At 38.8% G+C, this 14,464-nt stretch overlaps 1 protein-coding gene across 1 annotated transcript in view; it reads left to right on the forward strand.

Moving 5' to 3' along the window:
- plekhg4 (pleckstrin homology domain containing, family G (with RhoGef domain) member 4) overlaps window positions 1-14,464 on the forward strand; it is a 176,607-nt gene that overhangs the window by 98,235 nt on the left and 63,908 nt on the right. The window contains exon 14 of the mRNA XM_059992425.1: window positions 11,929-12,938. Within this exon, the coding sequence (XP_059848408.1) occupies window positions 11,929-12,938 (1,010 nt within the window). The remainder of the gene's footprint in view (window positions 1-11,928; window positions 12,939-14,464) is intronic.

The raw sequence follows: 14,464 nt of genomic DNA on the forward strand, positions 1-14,464 counted from the left end.
TCTTCAGGGACTGGTGAGCCATTGTTTTTGTCAGATCCTTGCCCACTAAATCAGCAGTTATATTGCGTTTACTTAAATCAGAGACTATACTCATGAAACTGGCTGCAAACTGTCAGTAAAACATTGAATAGTGTTAATTGATCATGTAAACTTCCTAGTAAGTTAAAATCAAAAGACAGTCTCATTCAGCTTAATTGCTGAGAAATTGTGTGGATTTGGCACTTTTCTGTTGGATTTTATATGAAATCCAGCAATAGAAATTTCTTGAAATCAGCTGAAATTCTTGAAATTTTGGCAATGCTACATTTCTGCATTTGTATGTGTGTCTCTATTATGTATGCATTTACCTGTACAGATCTCAGGAACTTTGAGACCCCTAAGAGCTATAGAGATACATACAGACAGTTCCATATAAATTGCAGCTAAGTTTACTGATAGTGTATTCACTGTATAATAAGAAAACTTAAATCTTCATAACTTCAGTCTGTAGTTCAGTATATACAGTTTATTATTTTATGATTTCCCTCTAAGATAATTGTATAAAGCAAGGTATTTTGCATTGCATCAGAATAATTTAAATGGACTTCTAGAGTGTGGGATATTTACCAATGCCTCCTGAGCTGGACAGTATATTTTAAAGAAGATACAAACATTTGCTTTATTTTAACTATTCATGAATAGTTATGAATAGTTCATGAATTTTAACTATTATTTTAACTACTCACTGTTTGGACTTGTCGCCTGCATTCCTCCTCATGTCTATTGGAATTCAAACTAATATCGGCCCTGAAATCAATTCTCTTGGCCTCACCCAACGTAACGCATAAATCCTGTACTAGTGTACTGATATTCTTTGACAGGAAGCATAACTGGGAACAGGGTCTCAGCCCTGTCCAAGCTATGAAAATTTTTTGAGAGAACATTATGAGAATATTCTGAATAGAATGTGTTTTTTTAGAATCGGGCATCAAATACATTGATATTGTCGGCCACCTTTTGAAGCTGAATGATTATGTTCAGAGCCTTGATGCTGCAGGTGTTAATCTGGGAGAGGAGACTAATATTTGATTATCTAATCTGTTTATAGAGAGAATATTTTAGAAACAACATTGATGGTATTTCTCTAGTGTCACCTGAAGTGTGCCTAGTGCGCTGGAGTTGATGCACTTGTTTTTCTTTGCACTATTTATTTATTTTGTAATTTATAATAAGTTTATGTCTGTGTGTACTGTGCCGCAAAACACAAAGTTCACATCATAAAAGCTAGTGATAATACACTTCTGTATTCAGTGGTGAGATTTGTCATTGATGTCCACCATAACTGAGTTGTAGCTTCCAAAATGTAGAATGTTATCTTTTTTCCCCAGATTCTTTGCATGGGTTTTGATCGTGAATGGATGGTATTGTTCTGTGGGTTCAGACTCCTGGAGGATCTTTGCCTTACAGATGTTTAGTTTAAGGCCCATCTTCTCATTGTACTTAAGTGAATGGTTAACATCGTTGGTAGGAGTTTGGTCATCTGTGTACTTGTAATTCAGTGACTGAGTTTGGAGTGACCTTTCAGTGGAACAAGGCTTAATCACATTCATTCATCCTATAGATTAACTTCACTCCAGTGGGAAACTTTATTAGAGGTGAGATGTAGCATTGCAGCAAGGAATGAGCAATTAAACATCACTTGCCTGACCCCAGTCTGCACTTGGCTCAAGTCTGTGAATAGTCCATTACAGTTTACAGGTCATTAGCTAGCAGTCATGAAATGGTGTTAAGTTTTTGAATGGTGTAAGTAGTTAAAGTTCATAGCAAATCATTGATACTTAATGTAGAGAGAAACAACTCACTGCTGAAGAACATGTATCAGTAACACAAATTGTACACAAAAAATTATTGAGATTTCTTTTAGCATGAATTAGTTTAAAATATTAAATTCAAACTCAGTGCTAGTAGAGCCACTTCCTCATTGTGCTTGAGATCTGAGTTTGAGTCTGACTTCTAGTGTTATATGCTAAGTCCCAGCAGCTAGGAGTTTCCATGTTTTCCCAGTGACTTTGTGGGTTCCACTAGCTGCTTCGGCCCCAGAGAAATCACATCCCAAAGAAATGTGGTTGGTAGGTTAATTGGCTGCTATAAGTTGTTCCTTTTGTGTTGATTAGTGTAAAAATCAGTGCTTGATGGTTAGCATGGACAGTGGGCCAAAGGGCCTGTTTCCATGTTTTATACCTCTATGACTTTGTGATAAGTTTAGGCATAATGATTGTTTACTTCAGGTGACCATCTGTCTGCATAGTAATATGAAAAGAAGGGAAGCCCAACATACTGTATGTTAAAGAACATATGTACCAGGGTTGTTAATTTGAATTCTAGATCAAAAGTCGTTCTATATCATCCCACCAGTGTTAAATCTGTGCCACCCTGAATAAATAATTGACAACTAATTTTGACCTCTAGCTACATTGATAAATCAACACATGCATTTTCATGAATTAAGATCTGGAAATAGCAGATTGCTCACATGACTGAAATAAGTGAATCGGTGATGTCTGTGGATGCCATTTTTTCAGAATCAGCAACAAAAAGATCATGTTTATTCACATTGTTTCATAGCTTATGGTTAACAAAAGCAGAATTCAGGAATGGACTTTTACCAAAAGATAGGTGTTAAGAAATATTGCAATTCTGACAAATACAGGGATTCATATGCATTTGTAAATTGCTCTCCAACTTTGCAAAGTATCAAAAGAAGTTCAAATAACCATCTTTGTTACTGCTTGTCCTTTCACACCTAAGCAAAACTGATCATCTCCTTAGTATTCTAAATGTCTCTTTGCAACATAACCTATATGCAACATAATTTTAATTAGGATGAAACAGAATATCAGTCTTTCATGACTTAAGCTGAATATTTAGATTTTTGTTAATATTTATGTTGTGTTGAAAAATTGTTATTGCTGAGCTGCAGCCAGTTAAAATTCCAGTGCTGCACTTTTATTTCATACAATTTTGTAGTGTAGAGTTAAAAAGCTTTTCCACCCCCTTCCCTATCCTTATTCCATTGCTTACTGAGGGTGTGCCATCTGGTATCTAACCAAACATTTGCCTATGAATACAGCAAAGCTCTGAGGGAGCTAAGTTAGCACATTTGCTGGGCGCCATCATCTTTGTCTGAGTTAAGAATGATCGCTTACACAGCAGAAGGAGTCTCATAGAACCCAGGATTTAATCCAGATTGTGGATCTGTGGAGGTTGGAGTATGTTTGTATTCGATTTTATTTTATTCATTGATTGCTATATGTAGCAGATAAGGTTGGATTTAGTTTTTAGTTGAGACAAGATGGAGAATTTATAGGGTAACTTGTTTACTGTTGACACTTGCAAAACCTTTGATCACTTTTTTACTGTGCATATTGTTTTTTTGTTGTAAAATGTTAACTTTGTATACAGTAATTACAAAAAGCTATTCGTCTTTGTTTTTGTTAAAGGAAAATCAACAATTAGAGTACATTGTCTGTACATTTAAAATCTGCTTTCTATTCTGTAGGACTTTTATGTTAAAAGGTAAAGCAAAATTGTTTCTTAAGAAATTACTATTAAGCATAAGTTAAAGGCATATGGTTTGTCATTGCAATGTTACTGAAAATAGTAGAAATTATGTTTCAGTGATTCTTGTACAGAGAACCTCAAACACCAGTTTCAGACTGTGTTGTATTGTCTTGTGGATGAATGCACATCATTGGGCCCCTCACAATGTTGATTATCTCAGAAATGGATCATTTAAAAATGAAAGAATTATTTTAAAACTGATTTAGGAAAAGTGAATGCACCTGCATAAGATGAGTGGCTTACATAGTTTGAAATATTATTACTTTTCAAACGCTTGCACTTTTTGCATACACGTCCTCAAATTTAATTGTTTTGCAAGTTACACAATATTGTTTATCTCATGGTTCACAATTTCTGAATACTTATTACCGGCATAGTGTGAACTTCTGTTTATGTTATGTGAAATTATCTCTAATAAACTGCTTTTTCAGTATTATTTTGATTAACAAAGAACAAAGTGAAATTTTGAGATTTATCTGTGTACTTCAAAAGTTTGATGTGAGTATAGCCCAATGCTGGCTTAAACATTAGTCTATTAATACTCCATAGATATATAATAATCATTTTTAATGAGTCTGAATGTATTTAGCATGTTACAAGTGTAAGAAATAGCCTGTAAGAAAGTGTAAAGATATGAGAAAACCTGTAAATGCTGGAAATCCAAGCAACACAATAAAATACTGGAGGAACTCAGCAGGCCAGGCAGCACCTATGGAAAAGAGTAAGCAGTCGACATTTTGGCCTGATGAAGGGTCTCAGCCCAAGACTGTGTATTCTTTTCCATAGAAGCCTCCAGGCCTGCAGAATTCATCCAGCATTGTGTATGTGTTGGTTAATGACAGTAAAGAACCAGTTTTTTGAGATTGGTGAATTGGACTAAAACGGAATTAAAGAAAGGGAATAAGTCACTTTTTATTTTCTCGTGTGCATTTCCAGTCTTTGAATACAAATGTCACTAATCAATCAGTTTCTCATGAATCCTGAATATGATTCAGTTACTGAGCTTCAAAAGTAATTTGATACAAATTTTTGTCATTTAATTTGTATTCAGTGTTGACAAATCTATCATTATTTTAAACCAATATTCCTACTGAAGAAAATCTTAAGAAGTTATCATAAATGTAACAGCAGAAGTATTTATTTTTAAATGTTTTCCATTTATTACTACGTTTGTAGAACTATCTGGATACTACACAAAGAATCAAAATGCGATGATTGATGAGACCCTCCATTGGTCAGGGTCTGTCATGGCTGTTGCATCCTAGCTATCTACATGACACTAGTTCAAGTCCATTATCATTTGACTATACATATACAACCAAACAGAACAACATTTATCTGGACCACAGTGCACCCACAAAACATAACTTGCCCAGCACATAAACCAAAATATTACCATAAATACGTTAATAAAATATAATTCAAAGTTCATGCAGCACAGACAAACAGTACAGTATACAGTAAATGGCATGCTGACCTAGTGAGGAGACTTTGGTGGTGGTATTTATTTGTCTCACAGCCCGAAAGAAAAAGCTATTACACAGTCTAGTAGTCCAGTCCCGATTCTTCTTTACCTCCTGCCTGAAAGAAATAGTGGGGTGCATGGTGGGGATCCTCAACGTAGGTTTGGCCTTTCTTCTGCAATGCACCCGGTAAATGTCACGGGGTAGGGGGAATGAGACCCTGATGATTCTCTTGGCAGTTTTAACTATCCTCTAAAAGATCTTAAAGTTTGATGACTTGCAGCCAGACAGGACACTGTCGATGGTGCTCCTATGGAAGGTCGTTAGATTGGGGCAGGGTGCCTTGTACGCATCAATCTTCTCAGAAGGTGTAGATGCTGCTGTGCTTTCTTCATTAGTGAGAGAGTTCTGAGTCCAGGTTAGATCGTCCATTATGTGCACAGCAAGGAACTTGGTGCTCTTCACTCTCTCCACAGCAGAGCCATTGATGTGCAATGGAGAATGGTCAACCTATACCTTCCTGAAGTCCACAGTCAAATCTTTTGATTTGTCCAGGTTGAGACTCAGGTTGTTGTTCTCACACCATTTGCCAAGTCTCTCAACCACCTCAATGCATGCCAACTCATCATTGTTTCCAATGAGGCCAACCACTTGTACCATCATTAAATGTGATGATGTGATTTGAGCTGAATTTGGTGGTGCAGTCATGAGTCAGTATCATGAGCAGCAGTAGGCTGAGTACATAGCCTGGTGGGGGGTGGGGGGAGCACCAGTGTTCAGCGTGATGGGGGTTGAGATATTGCTGTAAAGATGTTTCCATTAAGAAGTCCAAGATTCAGTTACAGAGAGGGATATCAAGTCCCAATGAGGCAGTTTACCCAGCAGCCTCTCGGGGGTTAAAAGCTGAGCTGAATTTGATGAACAACATCTTGGCATGTGTGGCATCATTTTCTAGTTAGGACAGGACAGAGTGGAGGGCCAAGGCTGTAGCATCACTGTAGTACACTGGTTTGAGTGGTAGGCAATGTAAATGTGAAGTTATCCACTTTGGAAGCTGGAACATGAGGGGAGAGTATTGTCTGAACGGTGTCGAGTTAGGTAAGGGAGAAATGCAAAGAGACCTAGGTAAGGGAGAAATGCAAAGAGACCTAGGAGTCCTAGTTCACCAGTCAATGAAGGTGAATGAGCAAGTGCAACAGGCAGTGAAGAGGGCAAATGGAATGTTGGCCTTTGTTACAAGGGGAATTGAATACAAGAGCAAGGATGTTCTTTTGCATTTGTACAGGGCCCTAGTGAGACCACACCTGGAATATTGTGTACAGTTTTGGTCTCCAGGTTTAAGGAAGGACATTCTGGCAATTGAGGAAGTGCAGCGTAGATTCACTAGGTTGATTCCTGGGATGGCAGGGCTGTCTTACGCAGAGAGATTGGAGAGATTGGGCTTGTACACGCTGGAATTGAGGAGATTGAGAGGGGATCTGATTGAAACATTTAAGATAATTAAAGGATTTGATATGATTGAGGCAGGTAATATGTTCCAGATGTTGGGAGAGTCCAGTACCAGAGGGCATGGATTGAGAATAAGAGGTCAGTTATTTAAAACAGAGTTGAGGAAGAGCTTCTTCTCCCAAAGAGTTGTGGAGGTGTGGAATGTACTGCCTCGGAAGACGGTGGAGGCCAATTCTCTGGATGCTTTCAAGAAGGAGCTGGATAGATATCTGATGGAGAGGGGAATCAAGGGATATGGGGACAAGGCAGGGACTGGGTATTGATAGTGAATGATCAGCCATGATCTCAGAATGGCGGTGCAGACTCGAGGGGCCGAATGGTCTACTTCTGCACCTATTGTCTATTGTCTATTGTCAAACTAGAAAAGGTTCAGCGTAGCTGGAAGATGGCATTTTATATGATCCATTACCAGCCACTCAAAGTACTTCATGATTGTTGAAGTTAGTGCTACTGGATGGTAATCATTTGAGCTAGTTGCCATTGCTCTTTAGGGCACCAGAATAATGGTGGCTACCTTGAAGCTTGCAAGGACAGTGGACTGTTTCAAAGAGATATTAAAGATGTCTGCTAAAACCAAGCTAGTACACATGCCAGGGCAGTACAATATAAAGAGCGATCTGTTGCCCATGTAGCAGGTTCTCCACCCACATAGCTGATGGCACTGAGCAATACACTTTGGCACCAGTAGCGTCACAGGAGTTGCCACTCAGCACTGAACTCAACATGAGATTGTCTTTGGGATTTTTCCTTGGGGTTTACCTTTCAAGTCTTCCCCATGACTGGGTATAGACGCAAGGCAGCCGGAGATTGAGATCAGAGATTTTGTCTCCTAGATGGAGCTGCCAACCACAGCTGAGGAGTCCTATCTGCCCAAAGCGACTGGTTTTAAGGTGCCAGTAACCCGCCTTTGCCCCCTTCTTCTGGTCAGTCAGGTTCTACCGGGATTAGTAGCTAAGCCACACATGAACTTGGTTGTGAGGGGCTATTTACAATACACACTATTGGGAGCATTTAATAGATAATGGGAGCTTATCCTCACTACCAACCCTGACTATAAAAGCCTTGATCAGCCTGTGATTCATGAATTATTAAATAATACTGAATCTTTTGCCTCTTGCATTCTTCATTCCCCTCCCTCCCAGTAATTTCCTCTTGCCATGTTAGGTTCTCCCCCTGGACAAGCCATCTGCCAGACAGATCTGTGTCTGCTTTCAGATTTAAGAACTTGAACTTTATGAGATTGTGTCTCATCTCCTATTTCAATCGTGAACTAGCATCAGAAGCCTCAATTTATCACAGCTTATATCATTGGCAAGAAACTGTAATTGAATCTCAGATCCTTTTAATTACCATATAATATAAGCAATCACTGTTTTATTACATTTACTGTATTTAAATTGTAGTGCACTGGTTGTGCATATTATCTTCTTTCTTTTATTTCCAACCAAGTAAGTGAATCAATATTTTAGTTACAGGTCCTCCCCAGATTATGAATGTGAACTTTACAGCCCATACATACAAACACAAGTATTTGGAAGACTAGTAGGAATGATTTGCCAGCTGCTGTGCGGTTGCAGCCATTTTCTGCTGTGTTAGAGTTTGGTTTGCAGCTGCATTTCTGACTTGTAAGCTGTCCTGGTTATGAATAGTTCACAGGAACTAAACTCTCTCATAACCTGTTTTGGAAAGATTCTTTTTAAGCCCTGTCTAAATCCTTTTTGTAATGTATTTAACGCAATTGACAGACAATCTGTGTAAAATTAAATTGCATCATAAACTAAACAGTGCAATAAAACTTTAAATTGTGAAAAAAATGACCTTTATATTTCCTAAGATATTAAAATGATACATATTTATCTGAAAATATGAGCTTTGAATCAGTGTGTTCACCTCTTCACACAAGTTAAATGAGTTAAATTCAACACAATACAGAATTTCACTGTTAAGGTACCTATTTAGAATGTTAATCTATTCCCAGGCTGACTTTCCAGTATGTTAAGGTTGGAAGTTTTTGAAATAGAAAACTTAAGTTTATTCTTACAACGCTTTCCATAATTTTGATCATTTTTGAGCTTTCGAAAACCAACTCTTCTTCCTTGAAGTTACAGTTGTTGTTGCTACATGGGATCAGTGGCAGCCAAATTTTATAGAATTGAACCTTTTGTAAGCTCTTCTTGATTAGATTTGCAACAGCCTTTGTACACCACAGTTTCTGTACCCTTCCATCCTTTCCCTGTCTCATTGGAACATACCTATGTGGAACTTCACGCAAATATCCCCTGAACATTTGCCGCATTTCTTACGTATATTTCTCTAAGAACATTTGTTCCCATTTTATGCTTTCAAGTTCCTGCCTGATAGTCTGATAATTCCCCTTACTCCAATTAAACGCTTTCCTAACTTGTCTGTTCCTATCCCTTTCCAACACTCTGGTAAAGGAGATAAAATTGTGATCACTATCTCCAAAATGCTCTTCCACTGAGAGATCTAACATCTTACCAGGTACATTTCCCAATATCAGATCAAGTTCAGCCTCTCCTGTTGTAGGCTTATCTGCATATTTTGTAAAGAACCTTTCTTGAGCACACCTAACAAACTCCACCCTATCTAAACCCTTTGCTCTAGGGACATGCCAATCGATATTTGGGAAATTAAAATCTCCCACCACGACAACCCTGTTGTTATTATTATACCTTTGCAGAATCTCTCTCTCTCTCTCTCTCTCTCTGCTCCTCAATGTCCCTCTTACTTTTGGGTGGTCTATAAAAAACACCCAGTAGAGTTATTGACCCCTTCCTTTTCCTAACTTCCACCTACAGAGACTCCGTAGACAATTCCTCCATGTCTTCCTCCTTTTCTACAGCCGTGACACTATCTCTGATCAACAATGCCATGCCCCCACCTCTTCTGCCTCCCTCCCTGACCTTCCTGAGACATCTAAAGCCTGGTACTTGAGGTAACCATTCCTGCCCCTGAGCCTCTGTAATGGCCACAACATCATAGCTTCAAGTACTGATTCACACTCTAAGCTCATCCATTTTGTTCATAATACTCCTTGCATAAAAATAGACACAACTCAAACCATCAGTCTGAGCGCATACCTTCTCTATCACCTGCCTATGCTCCCTCTTGCACTGTCTGGAAGCTTTCTCTGTTTGTGAGTCAACCGCCTCATCCTCCAGTTTGGTTCAGTTTGGTTCCCACCCCCCAGCAATCCTAGTTTAAATTCTCTCCAATAGCCTTAGCAAACCTCCCCGCCAGGATATTGGTCCCCCTGGGATTCAAGTGCAACCCATCCTTTTTGTACAGGTCACTCCTCCTGCACCAAAAGAGGACCCAGTGATCCCTAAATCTGAGTCCCTGTCCCCTGCTCCAATCCTTCAGCCACACATTTAACCTCCACCTCACTTTATTCCTGTACTCACTGTTACGTAGCACAGACAGTAATCCCGAGGTGACTACCTTCGTTGTCCTGCTTCTTAACTTCCTTCCTAACTCCCTGTAGACTGCTTTTAGGACCTCCTCCCTTTTCCTGCCTAAGTCGTTGGTACCAATATGTACCACGATGACTGGCTGTTCTCCTTCCTACTTTAGGATATCGTGGATGCAATCAGAAACATCCTGGACCCTGGTACCTGAGAGGCAAACTAATATCCGTGCTTCTTTCCTGCATCCACAGATTTGCCCCCCTATCACTCCTGTACACCTTCTCATCACCATCTCAAATTCTTCCAACAGTAGTTGTGTCATATGCAAAATTATAGGTGCTGTTTAAGCTGTGCCTAGTCACATAGTCATGTGTGTAGAGAGTAGAGAAGTGGGCTAAGCGCACATCCTTAAGGTGCACCAATGTTGATTGTCAGTATAGTCGAGATGTTATTTCCAATATCATTGTTTGTGGTCTCACACTGAGGAAGTCAGGGTGCCAGTTGCAGAGAGAGGTTTTGGACCTCTGTTAATCTCGATAGACCATGGATTTGCAACTTGGAAAGTTTCCAGGGCGCAAGCTTGGGCAAGGTTTTTTTTTAATGCTTGAACAATTGTTCGCTGCAAGTCTCCCCTCTCCACGCCAAGGAAAGGGCATTGGGACCCATACAGCTTGGCACCGGTGTCATTGCAGAGCAATGTGTAGTTAAGTGCCTTACTCAAGGACACATGCAGCCTCAGCCAAGGCTTGAACTAGCAACCTTCAGATAACTAGATGAATGCCTTAACCACTTGGCCACGCACCAACACTTGCCATTCAAGGATGAATGGAGAACTGATGAGAATGCTGATGTAGACATTGTGGTGATAGAAAAATTGCGGTGGATCATGGCAGGAATCATGGTGATTCTGGCCGTGACCAGCCTCTCAAAGCATTTCATCACAGTAGATCTGAATGCAGCTGGGACATACTCGTTGAGGCAGCTCACCCTGCTGTTCTTGAGCATTGGTGTGATTGTTACTTTTTGAAGCAGGTGTGAACCTCTGACTGCAGCAGGGAGAAATTGAAGATGTCCTTGAACACTCGCCAGTTGGTAGGTACAGTTTTTCAATGCCCTATTAGGTACACCATCAGGGTATTGCAAAGGCTTACCCTCTTGAAAGATGTTCAACAGTTGGCCTCCATATTTATCACATGGATAAAACTAATGAAATTATGGGCAGTTTGTTTTTTAATTAATAAGCTACACTGAATAAATTAGATTAATGGAAATTTAATTTTTTTCCATGGTACTTAGTAACAGTTTCCAAATAAAATGCATTAGGAAGATTACACTTATTAGCTAGTGATGCACATTAAACATAATAGAAATAACACTTGTTGAAATATGCAGCATTGTTTAGAGGACTATATCCAAACAGGCTCTTATATCACTTGTACTACTCCAAGTTACAGTAATAAATATTAGCACAAATAGAGTACAAAGTAGTGAGGTAAAGTTCATGATCCTTTCAGAGGGGAAGAAGCTTTTTCTAAAATGTGTGCATCTTCAGGCTCAAATACAGTACCTCTTCCCTGTTAGTAATAATGAGAAGAGGGCACGTCTGGAAAATAAGGTTCCTTATTGACGGATATCACTTTCTTTGCACTTTTTTTTGAAGCTGTCCTCAATGGTGGGGAGGCTCATGAACATGTTGGAGCTGGTAGAGTCTACGATCCTCTGCAGCTCTTTCAATCCTGTGCATTTTCTAACTGCCACCTGTTAAAGCTGTTAATTGGTAATTTTGTATTAATCTTTGTAAAATTCATGAGCATATCTCTGTCAAAGCTCTTTATATTATCTATATTTTGTGCGTGGACCTGAACTCAGTCTTGAGAAGTGTTGCCTTTTACTGCTGGTTTAGTTAAGATCATTTTTCTTTGTTTCAGGCTTATGCGTGGGCTCTGGAAGGTATGCGGCATCTTGCATGTATCAGTATGGATGATTGCTATTCACCAGAATGTTGTGGACCTATTGTAAAATATCTGGAAAATCATCATTGTCAACATCCTGGAATTCCAGATTCTAAATTTCAAGAAATGAAAGAATTGGCATGTGAATTACGAAGTGAGAAGGGAATGAAACAGTGGAAGTTTGCTTGGTCCAAATGCCAAGAGACAAAGCTCATCTTTGAAAAGAAACTAGAAGCTGCATTGCAGACAAGAATGTCATTGTCATCGGATCATAAGCTTTCTAAATTTGAAAGTATGACAACTGAGAATTTAAGAGTAGGACCCAGGAGGCTTTCCAATAGTACGAAGCTAAATTTACAATGTGACCGAGCTATTGCAGGTTCAAACAGTAGTATTTATTCTGCAAGCAACAGATCAACAAATTGTGGTGTGTGGAAGAAAGACAAATTCTCACCACAATCATCAGACATTTGTTATGGGACTGTAAATAATGAGGAAGTTTTTCTTCCTGAAACTACTTCCAGCAAGTATTCAACTGCTTGTTGTCAGGGCTTTGATCAAATGGGAGAAGGAAGAGTGTGTGCCTCTGTTCATATGTCAACTCCAGAAGCTTGCAAACAAATGCAGGGTATGTTTGATAAAGAAGCCAAATGTGAAAACATTGTCAACTTTTCTCATAAAAAAATCAAATGCTTTTCAGTGCCAGAGCACCAGAATCAACAGCAGACAAAGCTACTACATAATGCACAGAACTTTGACTGTTCACCTAATGATACATTCAGTTACAATTCACATCAAAGAACTTCTATTGATTCTGCAAAGCATGGAAGCACAGGAGTGTTCATTAAAGGGCTTGAAGTGAGCAGCACTGAACTTTCTGATAGACCTTGTATCTCTAGGCAGCAACCATTGTTTATTTGGGCTGAAAATCAAGCGGAAAGTTACAGAAGTTATATTCCCTTACCAGAGACCAAGGCTGAGGTTAGGTGGGTATTAAATTCATCTAGAAGTAATGTGTATTATGTATCATTCACCTGAGATTATACTTATGAGCAAACACAGGAAGACATGATTTCCTTTTAACTGAAGCCTAAGCATTATGGTGGAAGTGTTAATGGAAAGCATCTATTTGTTCTGAATATTAGCTGTCATTTCCCAGTAACAGCTAAATACAATCAGTGGCCACTTTATTAGCTATAGGTGTGGAAGCCCGTGTAGTCTTCTGGTGCTGTAGTCCATCCACTTCAAGTTTTGATGTGTTGTGTGTTCAGAAATGCTTTTCTGCATACCACTCTTGTAATGCATGGTTATTTGAGTTACTGGTGCCTTCCTGTCGGCTTGAACCAGTCTGGCCATTCTGCTCTGCCCTCTCTCATTAACGACGTTTTTATCCACAGAACTGCTGCTCATTAGATGTTTTTCTTTTATTTATGCACCATTTTGTGTAACTAGAGCAGGGGGTTTCCCAACCTTTTTTTTGCTATGCACTTCTACCATTAACCGAGAGGTCCGTAGATCCCAGGTTGGGAACCCCTGCTCTAGAGACTGTTGTACATGAAAATCCCAAGAGATCAGTTTCTGAAATACTCAAACCACCCCATCTAGCATCAACAATCATTCCACAGTCAAAGTCATTTGGATCACAATTCTTCCTCATTTTCATGTTAGGTCTGAACAACAATTGATCTTCTTGACCATGTCTGCATGCTTTTATGCATTGAGTTGCTGCCACATGATAGCTGATTAGATATTTGTATTAATGAGCCTAATAAAGTGACCACTGTGTGCATTCAGAGCTGTACAGCAACATTCTCAAATACTATCCTTATTGATTATAAGGATAATAATCAATTATCCTTATAGAATCTTTTTAGAATCAATTTTCTCAAGGATTATGTCTCAATTGTATGTGTGAGAAATAGAGAAATTTTAAAGGAAAGCCCCTCTGCAAAAAAAAATCTTTGTAAGATTACTTATTGTTTTGCAAGTCTTGAGGAACACATACAAAAATGCGGTCTCTCTTGTGTCTCCACTTTGAACATCTTGACTCTTTTCATATGGCAAGCTGTCTAATATTTTGAACAAGAAATTCCTTAGTTCTGAATCTGAATAGAAAGTGTCAATCACTTATTCAAAAGTTGCCTACCAATTCATAATAATATTTTGATGGGTAGCCATATGTAATTTCAAGCAGCCTTAAATAGGTTAAGATTTGAAGTAAGAATGCAGCCAGATACTGTATTATATCCCATTTCTTTAGGGACTATATATTCAGTAATGACCTGATTGAACATAAACCATAGGGTGAACTTGAATATTTTGCTTATATTCTTCAGTATCACCAGTTAAGTGCAATCATTGATCAAATTGTCATCTTAGTTTTTCTTTTCTTTTTATTTAAATTTATAGTAATTGTCCACAGGATTGATTAGGAAAGGGGTGATGGTGAGAGACTGGCAGGAGTATGATGGATGAAGACAGGGAAAAAAGAGAGGGAGAGAGAGCATGAAAC

This window comes from Hypanus sabinus, chromosome 17 (assembly GCF_030144855.1).
Source record: "Hypanus sabinus isolate sHypSab1 chromosome 17, sHypSab1.hap1, whole genome shotgun sequence".
In the NCBI taxonomy this organism is placed as follows: domain Eukaryota; kingdom Metazoa; phylum Chordata; class Chondrichthyes; order Myliobatiformes; family Dasyatidae; genus Hypanus; species Hypanus sabinus.